The 18453-nt window shown below is 44.5% G+C and overlaps 1 protein-coding gene across 2 annotated transcripts in view; it reads right to left on the minus strand.

Annotated features, from left to right (window-relative positions):
• Positions 1-18453, minus strand: part of ALG9 (ALG9 alpha-1,2-mannosyltransferase) — a 119931-nt gene that overhangs the window by 46323 nt on the left and 55155 nt on the right. For both annotated transcript variants that reach the window (XM_066606970.1, XM_066606969.1), the window contains exons 11-13: positions 14311-14440; positions 13376-13523; positions 11849-11978 (exon numbers count right to left, since the gene is read on the minus strand). In XM_066606970.1, the coding sequence (XP_066463067.1) occupies positions 11849-11978; positions 13376-13523; positions 14311-14440 (408 nt within the window). The remainder of the gene's footprint in view (positions 1-11848; positions 11979-13375; positions 13524-14310; positions 14441-18453) is intronic.

The raw sequence follows: 18453 nt of genomic DNA on the forward strand, positions 1-18453 counted from the left end.
TAACCTCTGGCGCTATACAAATTTTTACTTTCTTTGGAGTTCTACTTTGTTCTTTGTATATCTGGAACCTGGTTGGGTCTGAACATTTGAACTGCATGTCTACTCGGAGTTAAAATAAGTCAATATATTGTACAGCTACCAGAACAGGAGAATACTGAATGAATCTATAGCTTCAAAGGAGTAAAGCTAAACTACACTCAAAACCTAAAACTTCTAGATCAGACAACTTTAAGCTCAGTCTCCACATCCTCCTCGAAGCCAACTGCTCAGACGCTGAGCTCTGCTTTATGCAGCCATTTTCAGCATTGAAGTTTTGCATTGTGATATTTTTGGGGGATGTTTAGATATATCTAAATTATAATTTCGATAGTTTTGGATTATAGGACGGACATGGCAATGGTTTAGGCTCCCGTGGGCAGTCGCTTGTATTCTTATTTATATATTTATTTTATAAATAAATATAAATCTACACATTATATATATATATAGTACATAACACAGGGAAAAACATCCCCCAATAGTGACTGCTGTTACTGATGGAACTGAGCTGGGGTTTCCTAAGACTCTGCAGTTTTGCCATGCCGGGGGTCATCGGCAATCACATGATCATTGGGTCCAATAGAGAAAGTGGCACTGCACTTCCTCCATTCATTAGATAGCGCTCATTGAGCACTATGTAGACTGCAAAATTAAAGGCAGAAGCAGTTATAAACCTCTTCTGTCATTTTCTCGGAATCCTTGGCTAGATTGCAGGAGCATTAAACCCGCATCATATTTTTTACTATGGTGCAGGCATTTGGTCCTTAATGGGGTTGTCATAAAGACAACCCCTGTCAATATGTCCTATACGGGCATATGGACATCATATGCCCATATAGCTCACCGAGATCCACTCTGTATTAAGAACTGCCATTCTGATGAACTCAGGTAATCCTTGTATTATATAGGTGGCCACCATGTATTACTACATTACCCTTGAAGAGCTCTCTGGGGGCCGGACCCAAGATGATCAGCTGATCACCTCAGGGGTTGTCTCTGATGATACAATGCCTCTAATTTATTCATACCTCACCAACTACTGTCTGCAAGGGAAGAAAGGAAGTCAAGGCCAGCCATTCAGCTAAGCTTCACTCTACAATGTTCGCCAGCTAAAGAGGTGGTGATCTCTGCAAGACTGCTGATCCTGGAATCTAGAGAAAGTCTTAAAAACCCATAAAGGGGGTTGCTTTTCCTTTTTATCATTTTTATATGTTATGCTTCCACTAAATACCGGCAGGGGATCGAAGTGTTTAAAAATTGCACTGCTCCATTTCTGTGCCCTGAGAATACTTGGATGATACATTGTAAATGAGAGTAAGCGGCGGAAAAATTTCTGGAATTACTACAAACAGTTAAATTCTTTCCGAAATTTCAACCTGCTGAAGAATTTTGTTCTGTAGCATTGGCGCAGCAGACTTCAAGCCAAAAAGCGCACGTTATTATCACTCCCCTCTCTCCTTCCCTGTTGATCCAATCTGTACCATTCCTCTAATAGCCTTTGACAATAGAGCTGACGAGCTTTTCAGAGTCGCAGCCCGTGCTGATTTCGCCTGAATATGCTGCTGATGGCAACGTGTGGAGCGACGTACTAAACTCACAAGACGGGTCCTGAATAGGATGGTAACAAGCTCTGCTTTTCCCTGGGTTCAACCCACCCTTCGCGAGATGGGGCTGTTGGAAGATAGGACACGAGCAACGTTATTACCCTGACAATGGAAGAGCGAGTCGAAGAAAGACAAAGCCTGGTTTATAAGCGGGGACTGCTGGCCAAAAAAATCAGACTGCTACTTTTTCTTCCTCTTTTGTCCCCACCAGCAAGCTTATTAAAGACTCATTAGCTGTACTTCTTGATACAACATACTACAATTAACTAAGTGAGTAGTTGGCAAAAGAAGATAGTAAGGATGTAAAATCTATATATATTAACGGAAATTTAACCCTTTACATGACAAGTCAGTTTCGTTTTCAGTATATATTACTACAAATGAATAAAAAAAAAAACTCAACAACTATTTCTATTATTTTTTCTAAAACCTCCAATTGCCAAAAGGGTATTTTTATATAGGACGTCTGTTGGATGCTTAAAGGGATAGTCCAGAGACAGCAGTAGTACTGTTCCAAACTCCTGGCATGAAGTCGCCCAGGATGAGAGCAAGGATGCCAGGAGAACAGGCGGTGATACTCCAGCCTATGATTGGCTGCAATGATCACATGGCTTCTAGTGACATCATCCTCCACAACAAACACCTTACCATGGCTGGGACGCAGCACTGGATTCCGACGGTAGAGGAAGTGCAAGTACAGATGCTTTTGTTATTTTAGTAAATTGGGCACTTTAGGTGGAATGTTGTCTGGTGAGCAGGCGACCTGTATAAGTGCCCGACAACAATTATTACTCCTGTACTTTTACATTAGAGTTCCCAGTAAATGGATGTGGACTTCGTGGGAAATCTCATCTGGCCACCCACCTCCATTAAAGGAGATGTCCCGAGGCAGCAAGTGGGTCTATACACTTCTGTATTGCCATAATAATGCACTTTGTAATGTACATTGTGCATTAATTATGAGCCATACAGAAGTTATAAAAAGTTTTTTACTTACCTGCTCCGTTGCTGGCGTCCTCGTCTCCATGGAGCCGACTAATTTTTGGCCTCCGATGGCCAAATTAGCCGCGCTTGCGCAGTCCGGGTCTTCTGCAGTCTTCTATGGGGCTCCGTGTAGCTCCGTGTAGCTCCGCCCCGTCACGTGCCGATTCCAGCCAATCAGGAGGCTGGAATCGGCAGTGGACCGCACAGAAGAGCTGCGGTCCACGGAGGAAGAGGCCATCTTCAGCGGTGAGTAGAGAAGTCACCGGAGCGCGGGGATTCAGGTAAGCGCTCCGGTGAGCTTTCTTTACCTCCCTGCATCGGGGTTGTCTCGCGCCGAACGGGGGGGGGGTTGAAAAAAAAAAAAACCCGTTTCGGCGCGGGACAACCCCTTTAAGGATAAATAGGCAGTTATTCTTAGATGAACGACTGCCTGTTTACATGGGCCGATAGTTGCTTCGTTTTTAGGTGAGCAAAAAACTAAGCGACTGTGCAGTCAAGTCCCATGTTTACATGGAATGACAGTTGTACCTAATCACTCTTTTGATTGATCACTCAGGTGACTTTTGGCCCATGTAAAAGTACCTAAACTGATCATATCTTTCAGAGTCCATAGAAATGAGATAATGGGTTTAAAGGGGTTGCCTCACCAATACAAGTTATCTGCCATCCACAGAATTTGGGTAATTTACAAATCAGTGGGGGTCCAAGTACTGGGAGCCCCATGATCCACAGAACAGGGTTGCGACGTGCCCAGAAATGAAGAGAACAGGAATAGCACACATATGCATACATACATACATACATAACATATATAAAGGTTTCCATCATGTCCCTTTTCTCCCTTCTTCCCTCTTGTAACATATATAAAGGTTTCCAGCATGTCCCCCCTCTCCCTTCTTCCCTCCTGTAACATATATAAAGGTTTCCATCATGTCCCCCCTCTCCCTTCTTCCCTCCTGTAACATATATAAAGGTTTCCATTATGTCCCCCCTCTCCCTTCTTCCCTCCTGTAACATATATAAAGGTTTCCATCATGTCCTCCCTCTCCCTTCTCTCCTCCTGTAACATATATAAAGGTTTCCATCATGCCCCCCTCTCCCTTCTCTCTTCCTGTAACATTTATAAAGGTTTCCATCATGTCCCCCCTTTCCCTTCTTTCCTCCTCTGATATTTATAAAAGGTTTCCAGCATGTTCCTCCTCTTTCTTCTTCCCTCCTATAACATATATAAAGGTTTCCATCATGTCCCCCCTCTCCCTTCTTCCCTCCTGTAACATATATAAAGGTTTCCATCATGTCCTCCCTCTCCCTTCTCTCCTCCTGTAACATATATAAAGGTTTCCATCATGCCCCCCTCTCCCTTCTCTCTTCCTGTAACATTTATAAAGGTTTCCATCATGTCCCCCCTTTCCCTTCTTTCCTCCTGTAACATATATAAAGGTTTCCATCATGTCCCCCCTCTCCCTTCTTCCCTCCTGTAACATATATAAAGGTTTCCATCATGTCCTCCCTCTCCCTTCTCTCCTCCTGTAACATATATAAAGGTTTCCATCATGTCCCTTTTCTCCCTTCTTCCCTCTTGTAACATATATAAAGGTTTCCAGCATGTCCCCCCTCTCCCTTCTTCCCTCCTGTAACATATATAAAGGTTTCCATCATGTCCCCCCTCTCCCTTCTTCCCTCCTGTAACATATATAAAGGTTTCCATCATGTCCTCCCTCTCCCTTCTCTCCTCCTGTAACATATATAAAGGTTTCCATCATGCCCCCCTCTCCCTTCCTGTAACATTTATAAAGGTTTCCATCATGTCCCCCCTTTCCCTTCTTTCCTCCTCTGATATTTATAAAAGGTTTCCAGCATGTTCCTCCTCTTTCTTCTTCCCTCCTATAACATATATAAAGGTTTCCATCATGTCCCTCCTCTCCCTTCTCTTGTAACATATATAAAGGTTTCCATCATGTCCCTCAACTCCCTTCTCTTGTAACATATATAAAGGTTTCCATCATGTCCCGTCCTCCCTTCTTTCCCCCTGTAACATATATAAAGGTTTCCATCATGTCCCCCCTCTCCCTTCTTTCCCCCTATAACATATATAAAGGTTTCCATCATGTCCTCCCTCTTCCTTCCTGAAATATATAAATGTTTCCATCATGTCCTTCCTCTCCCTTCTTCCCTCCTGTAACATATATAAAGGTTTCCATCATGTCCCCCCTCTCCCTTCTTCCCTCCTGTAACATATATTAAGGTTTTACATCATGTCCTTCTCTCTCTTCTTCCCTCCTGTAACATATATAAAGGTTTCCATCATGTTCCTCCTCTCTCTTCTTCCCTCCTGTAACATATATAAAGGTTTCCATCATGTCCCCCCTCTCCCTTCTTTCCCCCTGTAACATATATAAAGGTTTCCATCATGTCCCCCCTCTCACTTCTCTCCTCCTGTAACATATATAAAGGTTTTCATCATGTCCCCCCTCTCCCTTCTTCCCTCTTGTAACATATATAAAGGTTTCCATCATGTCCCCCCTCTCCCTTCTTCCCTCCTGTAACATATATTAAGGTTTTACATCATGTCCTTCTCTCTCTTCTTCCCTCCTGTAACATATATAAAGGTTTCCATCATGTCCCCCCGCTCCCTTCTTCCCTCCTGTAACATATATTAAGGTTTTACATCATGTCCTTCTCTCTCTTCTTCACTCCTGTAACATACTGTATATAAAAGGTTTCCATCATGTCCCTCCTCTCTCTTCTTTCCTCCTGTAACATATATAAAGGTTTCCATCAAGTACTTCCTCTCCCTTCTCTCCTCCTGTAACATATATAAAGGTTTCCATCATGTCCTCCCTCTTCCTTCCTGAAATACATAAAGGTTTCCATCATGTCCTCCCTCTTCCTTCCTGAAATACATAAAGGTTTCCATCATGTCCTTCCTCTCCCTTCTTCCCTCATGTAACATATACTAAGGTTTCCATCATGTCCCCCCCTCCCTTCTTCCCTCCTGTAACATATATAAAGGTTTCCATCATGTCCTCCCTCTTCCTTCCTGAAATATATAAAGGTTTCCATCATGTCCCACCCTCTCTTCTTCCCTCCTGTAACATATATTAAGGTTTTACATCATGTCCTTCTCTCTCTTCTTCCCTCCTGTAACATATATAAAGGTTTCCATCATGTCCTCCCTCTTCCTTCCTGAAATATATAATGGTTTCCATCATGTCCCATTCTCCCTTCTTCCCTCCTGTAACATATATAAAAGGTTTCCATCATGTCCTCCCTCTTCCTTCCCGAAATATATAAAGGTTTCCATCATGCCCCCCCCCTCCCTTCTTCCTTCCTGAAATATATAAAGGTTTCCATCATGTCCCCCCCCTCCCTTCTTCCCTCCTGTAACATATATAAAGGTTTCCATCATGTCCTCCCTCTTCCTTCCTGAAATATATAAAGGTTTCCATCATGTCCCCCCTCTCCCTTCTTCCCTCCTGTAACATATGTAAAGGTTTCCATCATGTCCCCCCTCTCCCTTCTTCCCTCCTCTAACATATATAAAGGTTTCCATCATGTCCTCCCTCTTCCTTCCTGAAATATATAAAGGTTTCCATCATGTCCCGTCCTCCCTTCTTCCCTCCTGTAACATATATAAAGGTTTCCATCATGTCCTCCCTCTTCCTTCCTGAAATATATAAAGGTTTCCATCATGTCCTCCCTTCTTCCCTCCTGTAACATATATAAAGGTTTCCATCATGTCCCCTCCTCCCTTCTTCCCTCCTGTAACATATATAAAGGTTTCCATCATGTCCCCTTCTCCCTTCTTCCCTCCTGTAACATATATAAAGGTTTCCATCATGTCCTCCCTCTTCCTTCCTGAAATATATAAAGGTTTCCATCATGTCCTCCCTCTTCCTTCCTGAAATATATAAATGTTTCCATCATGTCCCCTCCTTTCCTTTAGGCTATACAATGTAAGTTCTTTGAAAATTTTATGCGTAAAGCAAAATTATCACAACTAAGCTTCCCTATCCGAGAGCAGCATAAAGTAGTGACAGATCCCCCGATTATATAGCAGGGTGATATGATAGTTATACTTTTAATATCCCCATATAACAGTTTACTGCCTTTTCTGCATTCTTTCCATAAAGTGATTAACAGCTGTAAGATCCTCCACCGTTTCTGTAGCCCATCTTCGGACTTGTTCTATTTTATCAACGTCTTTTTGTAGATGTGATCTCATTAGTGCTCTACAGCAGAATCAAACTGTCTCTCCTTTTTAATGCTTTTTAACTTGTTTAATCTATTAGTTTCCCCTAAAGATAAAAGGCGCCCGAGGTGTCAGGGGACCTCTTAAAGGGGTTACCTCATTAAAGCAACTCCTTTTCAGCGGCTTCTTTAACTCCAGCTCAATTCGCCCAAAGAAGCATGTCTGTCAGCCAATTAAATGATTTGCCGACCCTGTAATGTGTAGGAGTCCTTCTTAGTCGAATGGGGATTTGGATATGAGCAATCTAGTGCATAATACCGTTTTATAGAAGTGGAAGACGTTAACGTATTCAGTATAAAAAAAACATGATTATGTATGAAAGATAGTACTAAAAATAAATAGAAATCTTTAAAAGTCTAACCCCCCTCCCGAAATTAAATGTATTCTTTCACATTTATACAAGTAGCGAGTGCGTATGTACAGGCGGTGTTCACGGTGTGATGACATCAGCCGCCGCTCACTGCTTGCTGAGTGCAGTCAGAAATAGACATGGTTTCTGAGTCAGGGCTGCAAATAGAAATGCAGGATTGGGGCCTATTCTGGATGAAAGCTGAGACATTACCAAGAAATCATGCCCAGCATGCGAGAAACGCTGCAGCATTTAAGCTAAAAAAAAAAAAAGTTATTGACGTCATCGCAAATTAACCTTCAGGTCTGCAAAGACAATTGTGAACCCGACCGGCGCTGTATAATAAAACATGCTTTATTGCATTACGGACAACCTATTACGGCTTCATTTACAAAGCACAAACCTCTGCATGATCTCCTTAAAAATGACACCACGCTGCGCTATAATCACGCTGCTAAAAAAGGAAGAAAAACAGTCGTATAACAATGTATAGTACACAGAATGGAACAGCGAGGACTGAAAATCTGATTTAGTCATCCAAGAAGAATTCAGCCATGAGTATGATTGTACAAGTCTGATAATGCAGGGCCAGAACATAGGCATTGTCATAGCTTTCATTTATAACCAGGTACATAGGAGATGCAAATCTGCATGGAAATCCAAAATTATCCAATTACCTAGACCCATAGAGGGGTGCCAGTACGAGCCACAGGTCATTTCTGCATCAGGACATTAAGGGGGTTTTCGGGGCAAATACTATAGATGACCTATCCTCAGGATTGGTCATCAATAGTTAATCGCTGGGGTCTGCTTCTTCAGACCCCGACTGATCAGCTGTTCCATCAACATATAGAGCGGAAGCTGATACTCCGACCCTGTGTAGTGGTCAGCACTGGTAGTTGCAGGCGCAGCTCGCATTTAAATAACTGACAGCTGCGCCTGCAATTACAAGCACTGGCCACTACACAGGGAATGGAGCAATCAGCTTCTGCTCCGTATCCTATGTGTTTTGCTGATGACAGCAGATTGGTTGGCCAGCCGATCAACTGTTGATCCTGAAGATCGGTTATCAATAGTATTTGCCCAGAAAACCTATTTAATGGGGGGCAAACAGGTGATCGCACTGGGTCCTGCTCTTGGCACCGTCGGCAATCAGCTGATTCTGTGGGAGACAATTCGTAGCCATCGAAACATTTCCACTACAGCGGTAATAACGGGTCCGTCAGAATGGGAACAGCTCTCCTTATGGGTCATAGAGGGGGTCCCAGGTGGGACAGGACTCCTGATGGTGACCAAATTAGGTCGCCAATGCACCCCAGGATTTGCAGAAATGTCATGCTAGTCACCATCTGTGACTAGCCCACCGCCGCTGCTCCACAGCTAAAGTTTGAAGGAAAGAAAAAAATGTTTCTTGCGACTGCATCTAACAGAAGTGATGCACAAAAGGCACAACTGTCAGATCCTCCTCTAACGTACAGAGCGTGCATAGACATTACCGGGTCTTAGCTACGTGCCCTGCTGCAGGATGTAAGTAGTGGCAAGCGGTGGGGATAATATATAGACTGATAAGTAGTCTCTGGGTTGCACACTACTGCCAAACCGTACCGCCTGTCCTACAGTCCCCAAGGCAGTACTTTCCCCTGGTTGGCACCCACATCTACTGCAGCAACATTCAGAGGTGCCAGTCATAACCACAGCAGGACGGGGACAGGATGGCGCAATGTGAAGTGAGATACTTATTGGGCAGCAGGGAGTATAGTGAGGTATATGCTGGGGGAGGGGGGAAGGGATTAGAGTGGGTATATGCTTGGTGGAGCAGGGATTATAGCAAGGTACCTGCTGAGGGGCAGTAATTATAGTGAGGTATATTCTTGGGGGTGGGGCAGTGATTATAGTGAGATATCTCCTGGGGAGGCAAAGATTATAGTGAGGTATATGCTGGGGGTGGGATGGATTATACTAAGGCATATACTTAGGGGCAGGGATTATAATCGAGTATATGCTGGGGGGTGCAGGGATTATGCTGAGGCATATGCTTGGGGGGCAGGGATTATAGTGGGGTATATGCTGGGGGGGTGCAGGGATTATACTGAGGCATATGCTTGGGGGGCAAGGATTATAATGGGGTATATGCTGGGGGGTGCAGTGATTATACTGAGGCATATGCTTGGGGGGCAGGGATTATAGTAGGGTATATGCTGGGGGGGTGCAGGGATTATAGTGGGGTATATGCTGGGGGGTGCAGGGATTATAGTGGGGTATATGTTGGGGGAGATTATAGGGAGGTATATGCTGGGGGAGATTATAGTGAGGTATATGCTGGGGGAGATTATAGTGAGGTATATGCTGGGGGGGTGGATTATACTGAGGCATATACTTGGGGGTAGGGATTATAATGGAGTATATGCTGGGGGGGATGGATTATACTGAGGCATATACTTGGGGGTAGGGATTATAATGGAGTATATGCTGGGGGGGATGGATTATACTGAGGCATATACTTGGGGGCAGGAATTATAATGGAGTATATGCTGGGGGGTGCAGGGATTATACTGAGGCATATGTTCGGGGGGCAGGGATTATAATGGAGTATATGCTGGGGGATGCAGGGATTATACCAAGGCATATGCTTGGGGGGCAGGGATTATAATGGAGTATATGCTGGGGGAGATTATAGTGAGGTATATGCTGGGCGGGGGATGGATTATACTGAGGTATATGCTTGGGGGGCAGGGATTATAATGGAGTAAATGCGTGGCGATGCAGGGATTATACCGAGGCATATGCTTGGGGGGCAGGGATTATAATGGAGTATATGCTGGGGGAGATTATAGTGAGGTATATGCTGGGCGGGGGATGGATTATACTGAGGCATATGCTTGGGGGGCAGGGATTATAATGGAGTATATGCTGGGGGGTGCAGGGATTATAGTGGGGTATATGCTGGGGGAGATTATAGTGAGGTATATGCTGGGCGGGGGATGGATTATACTGAGGTATATGCTTGGGGGGCAGGGATTATAATGGAGTATATGATGGGGGGTGCAGGGATTATAGTGGGGTATATGGTGGGGGAGATTATAGTGAGGTATATGCTGGGCGGGGGGTGGATTATACTGAGGTATATGCTGGGGGGGCAGGGATTATAATTAAATATATGCTGGGGGTGCACGGATCATAGTGAAGTATCCACATCCTGTGCTCACCTCACCGCTGCCTGCCCAACATGTACTTTGGGCTCTTTTCATGTTACTCTCTAGCTCTCTATTTAAATGGGTTTCTTCCCTTTCCTGTATTTCAGAAGCACAGAAAAGTGTTCTCGGCGGAGCTTTCTATCTTTATAAAAAGACTTAACAGGGAAGTCCAGCTTGATGTGCTGGCAGCGAGTATCAGGGACCCATGTGTTCCCACTGCCTAACCAGAGTCTCCCCTCTGCATGCACCGCCTCTCCGGGAGTACACCGCTGAAGCACGTGAAAGAATATGGCCCAGCTACTCATACTCCACTGACATTGTTATATAGAATCCATAGGTAAGCTATAAAAAATGGTAAACTATAGGCGCCATATTACAGATTCGTACAACGCAGATCTGTATTCCTGCTGTACGCATAACGGGGCTTTTAAATGAACGATTATAATCGTTCAAAATATCCTTCAAACGAGCAAAAGTGAATAATCGTTCCGTCTGAACGCAGCAAAGGACTGAATGATGAACAACGTTTCAACTAATTTTGCGTGCTAATCGTCCCATGTAAATGGCCCTTAAGCCTGGTTAGCAGGGAGCAAGGCACTCCTTATCTGAGGGCGGAGTAACTTCAGGAATAGATGGGTGGAAATACAACTTGTTTGATCCTCGCTTCCTCCGGTGGAGTAAGGGTTCTTTTAGGCTGGGTTCACACACAGCTGATTCCCGACGGAAATGTCGCGGTTTGGCCGCAGCGAAAAACCGCAACATTTCCGCTGGGAGAACCGCCGCGGCTTTGAAGCGGCCCGGCCGCTCGCTCTTCCGTTGCGGCCGGCTCTCCCATAGAGGAGAGCGCGGCCGCAGCGGAAATAAAAAAAGAATGGACATGCTGCGGTCGGCAAAGCCGCAGCCGCGGTTTCTGCCTGACTTACCGCAGCAGATTGGCCGTCCCGTGTGGACGAGATTCCTGAGAAATCTCGTCCACTTGGCTGGCTAATCCCGAGATTAGCGGCCGCAGGCAAATTTGCCGCGGCAAAATTCCGCACGGAATTTCCGCTGCAAATCCGCCCTGTGTGAACCTAGCCTTAGACGGGACAATTTTTTGGGCGGCCAACACTCAAAGTGATTATTGCCTTTACACACGAGCGATAATTATTCCATGAGCGGAGGTGAAGTGCCTGATGATGTTCAGTGTAAAAGGGTGTAACGACAGGGGACAATAAGATCCCCACCAAAGATGTCTGACTGTCAGTGAATTTTATCAAAACCCTAAATTCCAACATGCATGACCAAACGTTCCGATGTAGTTAGTATCTGATCCATAATTATGGAATTATACCCAAACAAGCACCAAATATTCAGCTAGGTGTTTCAGGATTGCCATAAAGGTTTTAAAATGATTCCAGTTCAATACTAATCTGTACATATAACTTACATATCTAGATGTCTCTTCCAGATTCTGGTCATTCATGTCCTTGGGGATAACTCTTGTAGCATGCCGCCCCTTTCCATAAGGTTTCGGGAGTTGCCCTCTGAATTCTGATTCAATGAATTGAAGTTGCCAACTATAAAGGATAAGAATCGAAATACAACATTTTTAGATGAGCTGACAAGTTTCACGCGTGGACGTGGGACTTCATCACAGGCCGCATTTATCTGTAGGGATGACCCTTGTCAACATAGACTTCTCAATTTGGTAGCCTACAGGCTGAAATGTAGGATCTCCTAATGTGCAGATTTGCTCACGCCTCCAAAAAGGCCATTGATTTCACACTAAACAAATCTGCAATAAACTCACTTTTGTAAAAACTTCCCATTTTGCTGATTGGGTCTATGATCACATGATCCCACTGGGAAATCCAAGTACAGATAGGACAAATCCTACCTTGATTGTGATAGCACAGCACAGAAAGCTAGCTTATCTAAACCCACTAAAAAGCAGTTTCCAGCCATTAAATTCCTTTTTCTTCAGATTGCTACAGCAAAATTGTCAACTGTTCTGATTCAAACTGTTTAAATTGTTGATTCTACCCCATCCCATCTATCTATATTGTTATGTAGCCCTCTTTATTTTCTTTCCCTCTCCCCTTTTTCCAAAATCAACAAGAATATATAAAACAACAAAACCTTATTGTAAAGGGATGTCAAGTGTAAATAGACCACCAAGACAGCATGTCACGTTAAGAGTAGAGATGAGCGAGTATACTCGCTAAAGGCAATTGCTCGAGCGAGCATTGCCTTTAGCGAGTATCTCCCCCGATCGAGACCGCAGGTTCGGGTGCCGGCGCGGGGGAGCGGTGAGTAGCGGCAGTCAGCAGGAGGGAGCGGGGGGGGGGGAGAGAGATCTCCCCTCCGTTCCGCCCCGCTCTCCCCCGCAGCTCCGTGCCCGCTGCCGGCACCCGAACCTGCAGTCTCCAGCGGGGCGATACTCGCTAAAGGCAATGCTCGCTCGAGCAATTGCCTTTAGCGAGTATACTCACTCATCTATAGTTAAGAGTCAAGCTAAAGATAAACCTATCTTCAAGTTTCGTTGAGGTCAGGTGTACAGACCCCCATGAGCCTTTGTGGCTCAGTGTATGGGTACATCAGCAACTGCATCAGTCTCAGGGGTCTGTCCTTTCATTTGCATATACTGCCCATGCGCTAATCCTCTTCAGTCTACATCAGCGCATGTGCAGTACATGAACATGGAAGGGTGGTTCCCCCATGCGACTAATGTAATTGCTGATGTACCTGTACACCGAGTCACAAAGTGTCATGGGGGTCTGTATATAGGACATCCTCGGCACAGGTCATTTCTATAGTGTATATATATATATATATATATATATATATATATATATATATATATATATATATATATATATATTATATATATATATATTGCTTTTGTCATGTTAAATACCCCCCATTTAATTCTGAATAAAAGGGGTAAGGATAAAGGATAAGCAAGTGAACTTACTTGTCTGGAAGAAGAAAGCTGCTTGGAAACCGATACCACTCTTTCCCTACACATACATTCACAGTCTTGCTCTCTGGTACAGTATGAATACTTGGATCCTTGGCAATTCTGTAAAACTCGGGGTACAGATCTAATGGAGCATGGTAGCCTGAAAAACAGTTGTTGAAGGGATGTATCATCACACTATTATATATAAAGGGGCTCTCTAAGCTTCCATGAGCCCCATTTGCTAAACTTTGGAACTCATTGGAGCAGAAACACTAAAGCCATTCCCCACTGAGCCCGGTCATAACCACTACTGAATGCATCCGGCAGACTATTCAGCATGCATAGATTGAGAGGACTACTTCTATGTGTGACGGTGCCATTTGTTTCCGTCATAAAATAGATTAGTTCGATTTCAAAAAAGGAATAGGAAAATGGAAACCCCAACATTGAAGTGAACAAACCCTTACTTGGCTAACAATGCAATGAGTCTACAGTGCTCTCAGCTTCTGCGGACCGTATAGTGATGACTTAGGAGAAATGGTAGATTTAGTTTCAGATATCTCAAAACTAATTGGCAAGAGGCACCAAGTGTTCGGGTTACCGAAAAAGACACCTTAAAGGGGTTTCCCAGGCAATTTTTACTGATCTTCATGATAGGTCATCAATAGTTGATCGGCTGGGGCCTGCTGCTCGGGACCCCGACTGATCGGCTGCTCCGATGCCTAGTGTCACTGGCAAAACCCACAGGGTATAGAGTGGAAGCGGATCAGTCGGGGTCCCGTGTGGTAGACCCCAGCCAATCAACTATTATTTATCCTGAGGATAATAAAAAAACTTCCAGGAAAACTTGCTTTGAATCTGAACGCAGTAATGTCATCACAAATATCGCACCCCTTGATTTAAAGTCCAACTCCCAGAAACGATAAGTATTGAAATAATTATCTCACCTCTAAATAAGGCTATGGAACGAGAAAAGGACAAGAGACCGAAGAGTAGGACAGTACCAATGGCAAGCCAGTTGGAAGAAACTGTGTAATGCTCTAAACGGTACCGCTGGAATAAAAAATGGTAACATTTCTAAAACAAGAAAAAAGAAAAAAGACAATTTTAGCTAAATAAATATATAGAGAGAGCAGTCATACATTTCTGACAGACAGTAATCATTTCATTGCTTTTTCTAGGTTTTAACAACTGCCCTTAAATACAAAACCAAACTTTGGAGTAAACTTCTTACAGATGGGTTCCCTTTAGAATGACGCAAACCTTCACAGTTCAACAAATACTTTTATTTATACAGTGGCACAACCTTCTAGAACAGAGGACCTCCATCATGCGACACCATAAGAAGGGTTACGCCAAAGAGATGGTCAGCTCTAGCCCGACTTACTGTGCCCTCTGTTAGCCTCCCAGTAACTAGTCTCTGCCACAGTCTACCCCTCCTACACTCATTGTTGGCATTGCTCTACACCTCCGTGGGGCTGCTACATCTCTACATAATCACGGAAACCCAACTTCCTCAGCTGCACCTCTCATATACACTGCGCAACACTGGCGTATGGCCCCAACCCAAAGGCAAGCAAAGATCTAGCCCAAATTTCTCTTCAGTGAAAAATCCAGGTTTAGTTTGTGCACTGATAACGGCCGTGTTCATGTCTAGAGACCTCCGGGTGAGCACCTCAATCCTGCTTTTGCTGTGAAGTGGCACACTGCCCCCTGCTGGTGTGACAGTCTGGAGGGCCATGGCATGCAATAGTCAGTCCCCCCTAGTAGTGGCACGAGGGACAATGACAGCTCAGCGATATGTTCAGGACATCCTGCAGCCACATGTGTTCCTCTCATGGCGGCTTCCAAGAGGTATTTTCCAGCTGCTCATAGCAAGGCCGTCAGAAATATGCCTTCCCAACATTGTCACACTTCTGTGGCTGCCCGGTCGCCAGATTTGTCGCTAATAGAACATGTATAGGACTATTTGGGATGCCAATTCTGACTATGAGTTTGCACGTTCTAGAGCCTCAGTTATAGCAAATGTGGAATTATATGCCGACGTATATGATACGAAACCTGTATGCCTCCATGCCTGCCTGTATCACATCTTGTATCCAAGCTACAGGCAGTGCAACAGGGTACTAGAGCCGCCCATGCCTGACCGTATCACATCTTGTATCCAAGCTATAGGCAGTACAACAGGGTGCTAGAGCCTCCATGCCTGCCCGTATCAAATCTTGTATCCAAGATAGAGGCAGTACAACAGGGTACTAGAGCCTCCATGCCCACCCGTATCACATCTTGTATCCAAGCTATAGGCAATACAACAGGGTGCTAGAGCCGCCCATGCCTGCCCGTATCACATCTTGTATCCAAGCAAGAGGCAGTACAACAGGGTACTAGAGCCTCCATGCCTGACCGTATCACATCTTGTATCCAAGCTACAGGCAGTACACAAGGGTATTAGAGCCTTCATGCCTGCTGGTATCGCATCCTATATCCAAGCTAGAGGCGATACAGCAGGGCACTAGAGCCTCCATGCCCTCCACTTTCACATCTTGTACCCAAGCTAGAGGCAGCCCAGCTAAGTATTAGTCTTCCACAATAAAGTATCCTTTTGCTCTGATATTGTCATCACTTCCTTATATCAATGGTACAATCACACAAAGTTTCATTTTATTCCCACAACTCCTTCTAGGGGAGGGATTTTTTTTGACAATCAATCAGTGTATAAGACCTGAATAGAGCTTAATACAGGATGCAGGATTCTTGCAGAACACACTGCTAACGTCTTAAACGTTTCTCTATGATAAACAAGGAGGCGTACCCTTACAACTTGGATGTTTTGCTCTGCAGTAGGCCTCAGGGCAGTCCCTCTATACTCTGACCAGTACTTCTCCAGCAGCAGCTACAAAAGTAACATAACATAGTATGTAAGGCCGAAAGACGACATCTGTCCATCCATTTCAGCCTATTACCCCCCAATCTTGATCCAGAGGAAGACAAAAGTACCCCAATGATGTAGAAGCCAATTTTCGCCATTTACGCCTTTCCCTCATTTTGCCTACAGCCCGCCACTTTGTCTTACTGCCCACCGCTCTAACACCCTCAGCAGGTTACTTCGACACCCAATTCTCCCTTTTAAGATCTCCCCCGATTCGCCTGCTCTCAGCACAACACTGAAAACTTCAGCACTGGTTTATGCATGACCCGTGATGACACTTGTAACCTTCTCCTCCTGGAAGCTGGCAACAAGAAACTTTGTTCCCTGGTGCCCAGTGAGTCTGATGGAGCTCCACCTGCCAGCATCCACACAAGGCAACGCAGGGCACAGCATGACAACTACACCACAGCTGCATCAGGGACACAGCAACAGGACAGCACCAAACACAAGAAAGCCAAAACCAATCCAAATACTCACCTAACGAATCTCCACCTCTTCCAGTTCTTTACCGCAAATTGGCATGGCATGGATAGTGACATCCCCATGATGGATTACCAAAAAAGAGCAATAAGGGACCAAGGAGAACGGTGGTGCAGGAAGCAGTGAGAATCAGTAAGAGGAGTATATACTATGAAGTTATTATTTTAGCATAATAGGTCACTATAACGCATTTCTACTGCCGTAACACACTGCACCACACGAGGTTGCACATGTGTGCTGCTGCTCCATACATGTTCCCTGAGCGTTTAAACTCCGCCACCTCTAGCGCTCCAACTGAAATGAATGCAGCAGCAGCGAGCATGTGCAATCGCTACTTCATTCATGCAGGAACCTTCAGGATCCCAGTTCTCGGGATCAGGGGAAGGTAGGAATTAACAGTTAGACCTGCACCAATCAGAAAGTTATCCCTTAGATAACTTTATAACTTGGTACAACCCTTTTAATTTCATCTCATCACATTTTGAATAACCCCAACACACAATGCCGTTTCTTCTAGTTGCAATCCAGCAACATCCTTATATACTAAGAATACAACGTATCGGTATTTGGGAAGTCTAACCAATTCTGAAATGATCTCATCCACCTGAAATAAAAAAAAAAAAAAGTCATGCTTAAGGAGTCAATTGTTTCTTTTCTGGCACAGAATGATCGATCCGTTGAGTGTGCGCAATCAGAAAGCTCTTTACGACTCACAAAAGCCTCCCAACAGAAGAGATGATTGAGCGTCTGAGGCCGTCTGCCTATTGCCAGACACTTTCCATTGTAAGAGGGGACACGGCATTGTTTGGTTCAATGCTTCCTCTGTTCACAGAATATACAGCAATTTCATTGGGCAGATGGAAGATGGCAACAAACAATCTCCGGAGAGTGGGAGAACATCGCCTTACGTTTCACTGTGCAGAAGGTATTGTTCTGGAAACCTCTTCAGTCCGGTACTTGGATACATCTATAATATTTCATATTCACCACAATGGTTTCAATTCAAGACCGTTTTCTGACGCACTATGAAACAGGTACTACAAAGAAGTGATTGTATCTTTCCACAAGCAATCCTGGATGAAGCCTTTAAAACATATTTCACCATTGTGTCTAGCATCATTATCCATGTGGCTAGGCGGGTAAGAGGAGCAAGACATCCGGAATGCAAAATGGCTTTTGGCAGCACAAGACACATGCATTCATTTTTACATAGACATAAGGCCAGTGATCTATATCTTCATTATTGAAATGGAACTTTAATTATTAATGATCTATCCCTGGGATAGATCTTCCATGGTCGATAGATGGAGGTCTGTCGCTCGGGATCCCCGCTGATCATTTGGCTCATCGTTGGTAAGCGGTGGAAGTGTAATAGCCAGCTTCACTCCCACTAAAATTAATAGGAGCGATGCCTCCTTTTACCCTTCCACCTCCTCATTGCAGTCCAGGTCTGTTGTCCAGTCCTGACCACAATGAGGAGTCGGAAGTGTAACAGGAGGCATCCATCCCATTGATTTCAATAAGAGTGAAGCCAGCTATTACACTTCCAGCGCTGACCACAGATGATGACATCTGGCCAGCTGCACTAACAGCAGGCCAAATGATCAGCGACAATTCCGAGCAGTGGACCTGTCTATCAACTATTGATGGCTTATTCTGAATATAGGTCATAAATACTTGA

The sequence above is a fragment of the Eleutherodactylus coqui genome, chromosome 6 (assembly GCF_035609145.1).
Source record: "Eleutherodactylus coqui strain aEleCoq1 chromosome 6, aEleCoq1.hap1, whole genome shotgun sequence".
Lineage (NCBI taxonomy): Eukaryota > Metazoa > Chordata > Amphibia > Anura > Eleutherodactylidae > Eleutherodactylus > Eleutherodactylus coqui.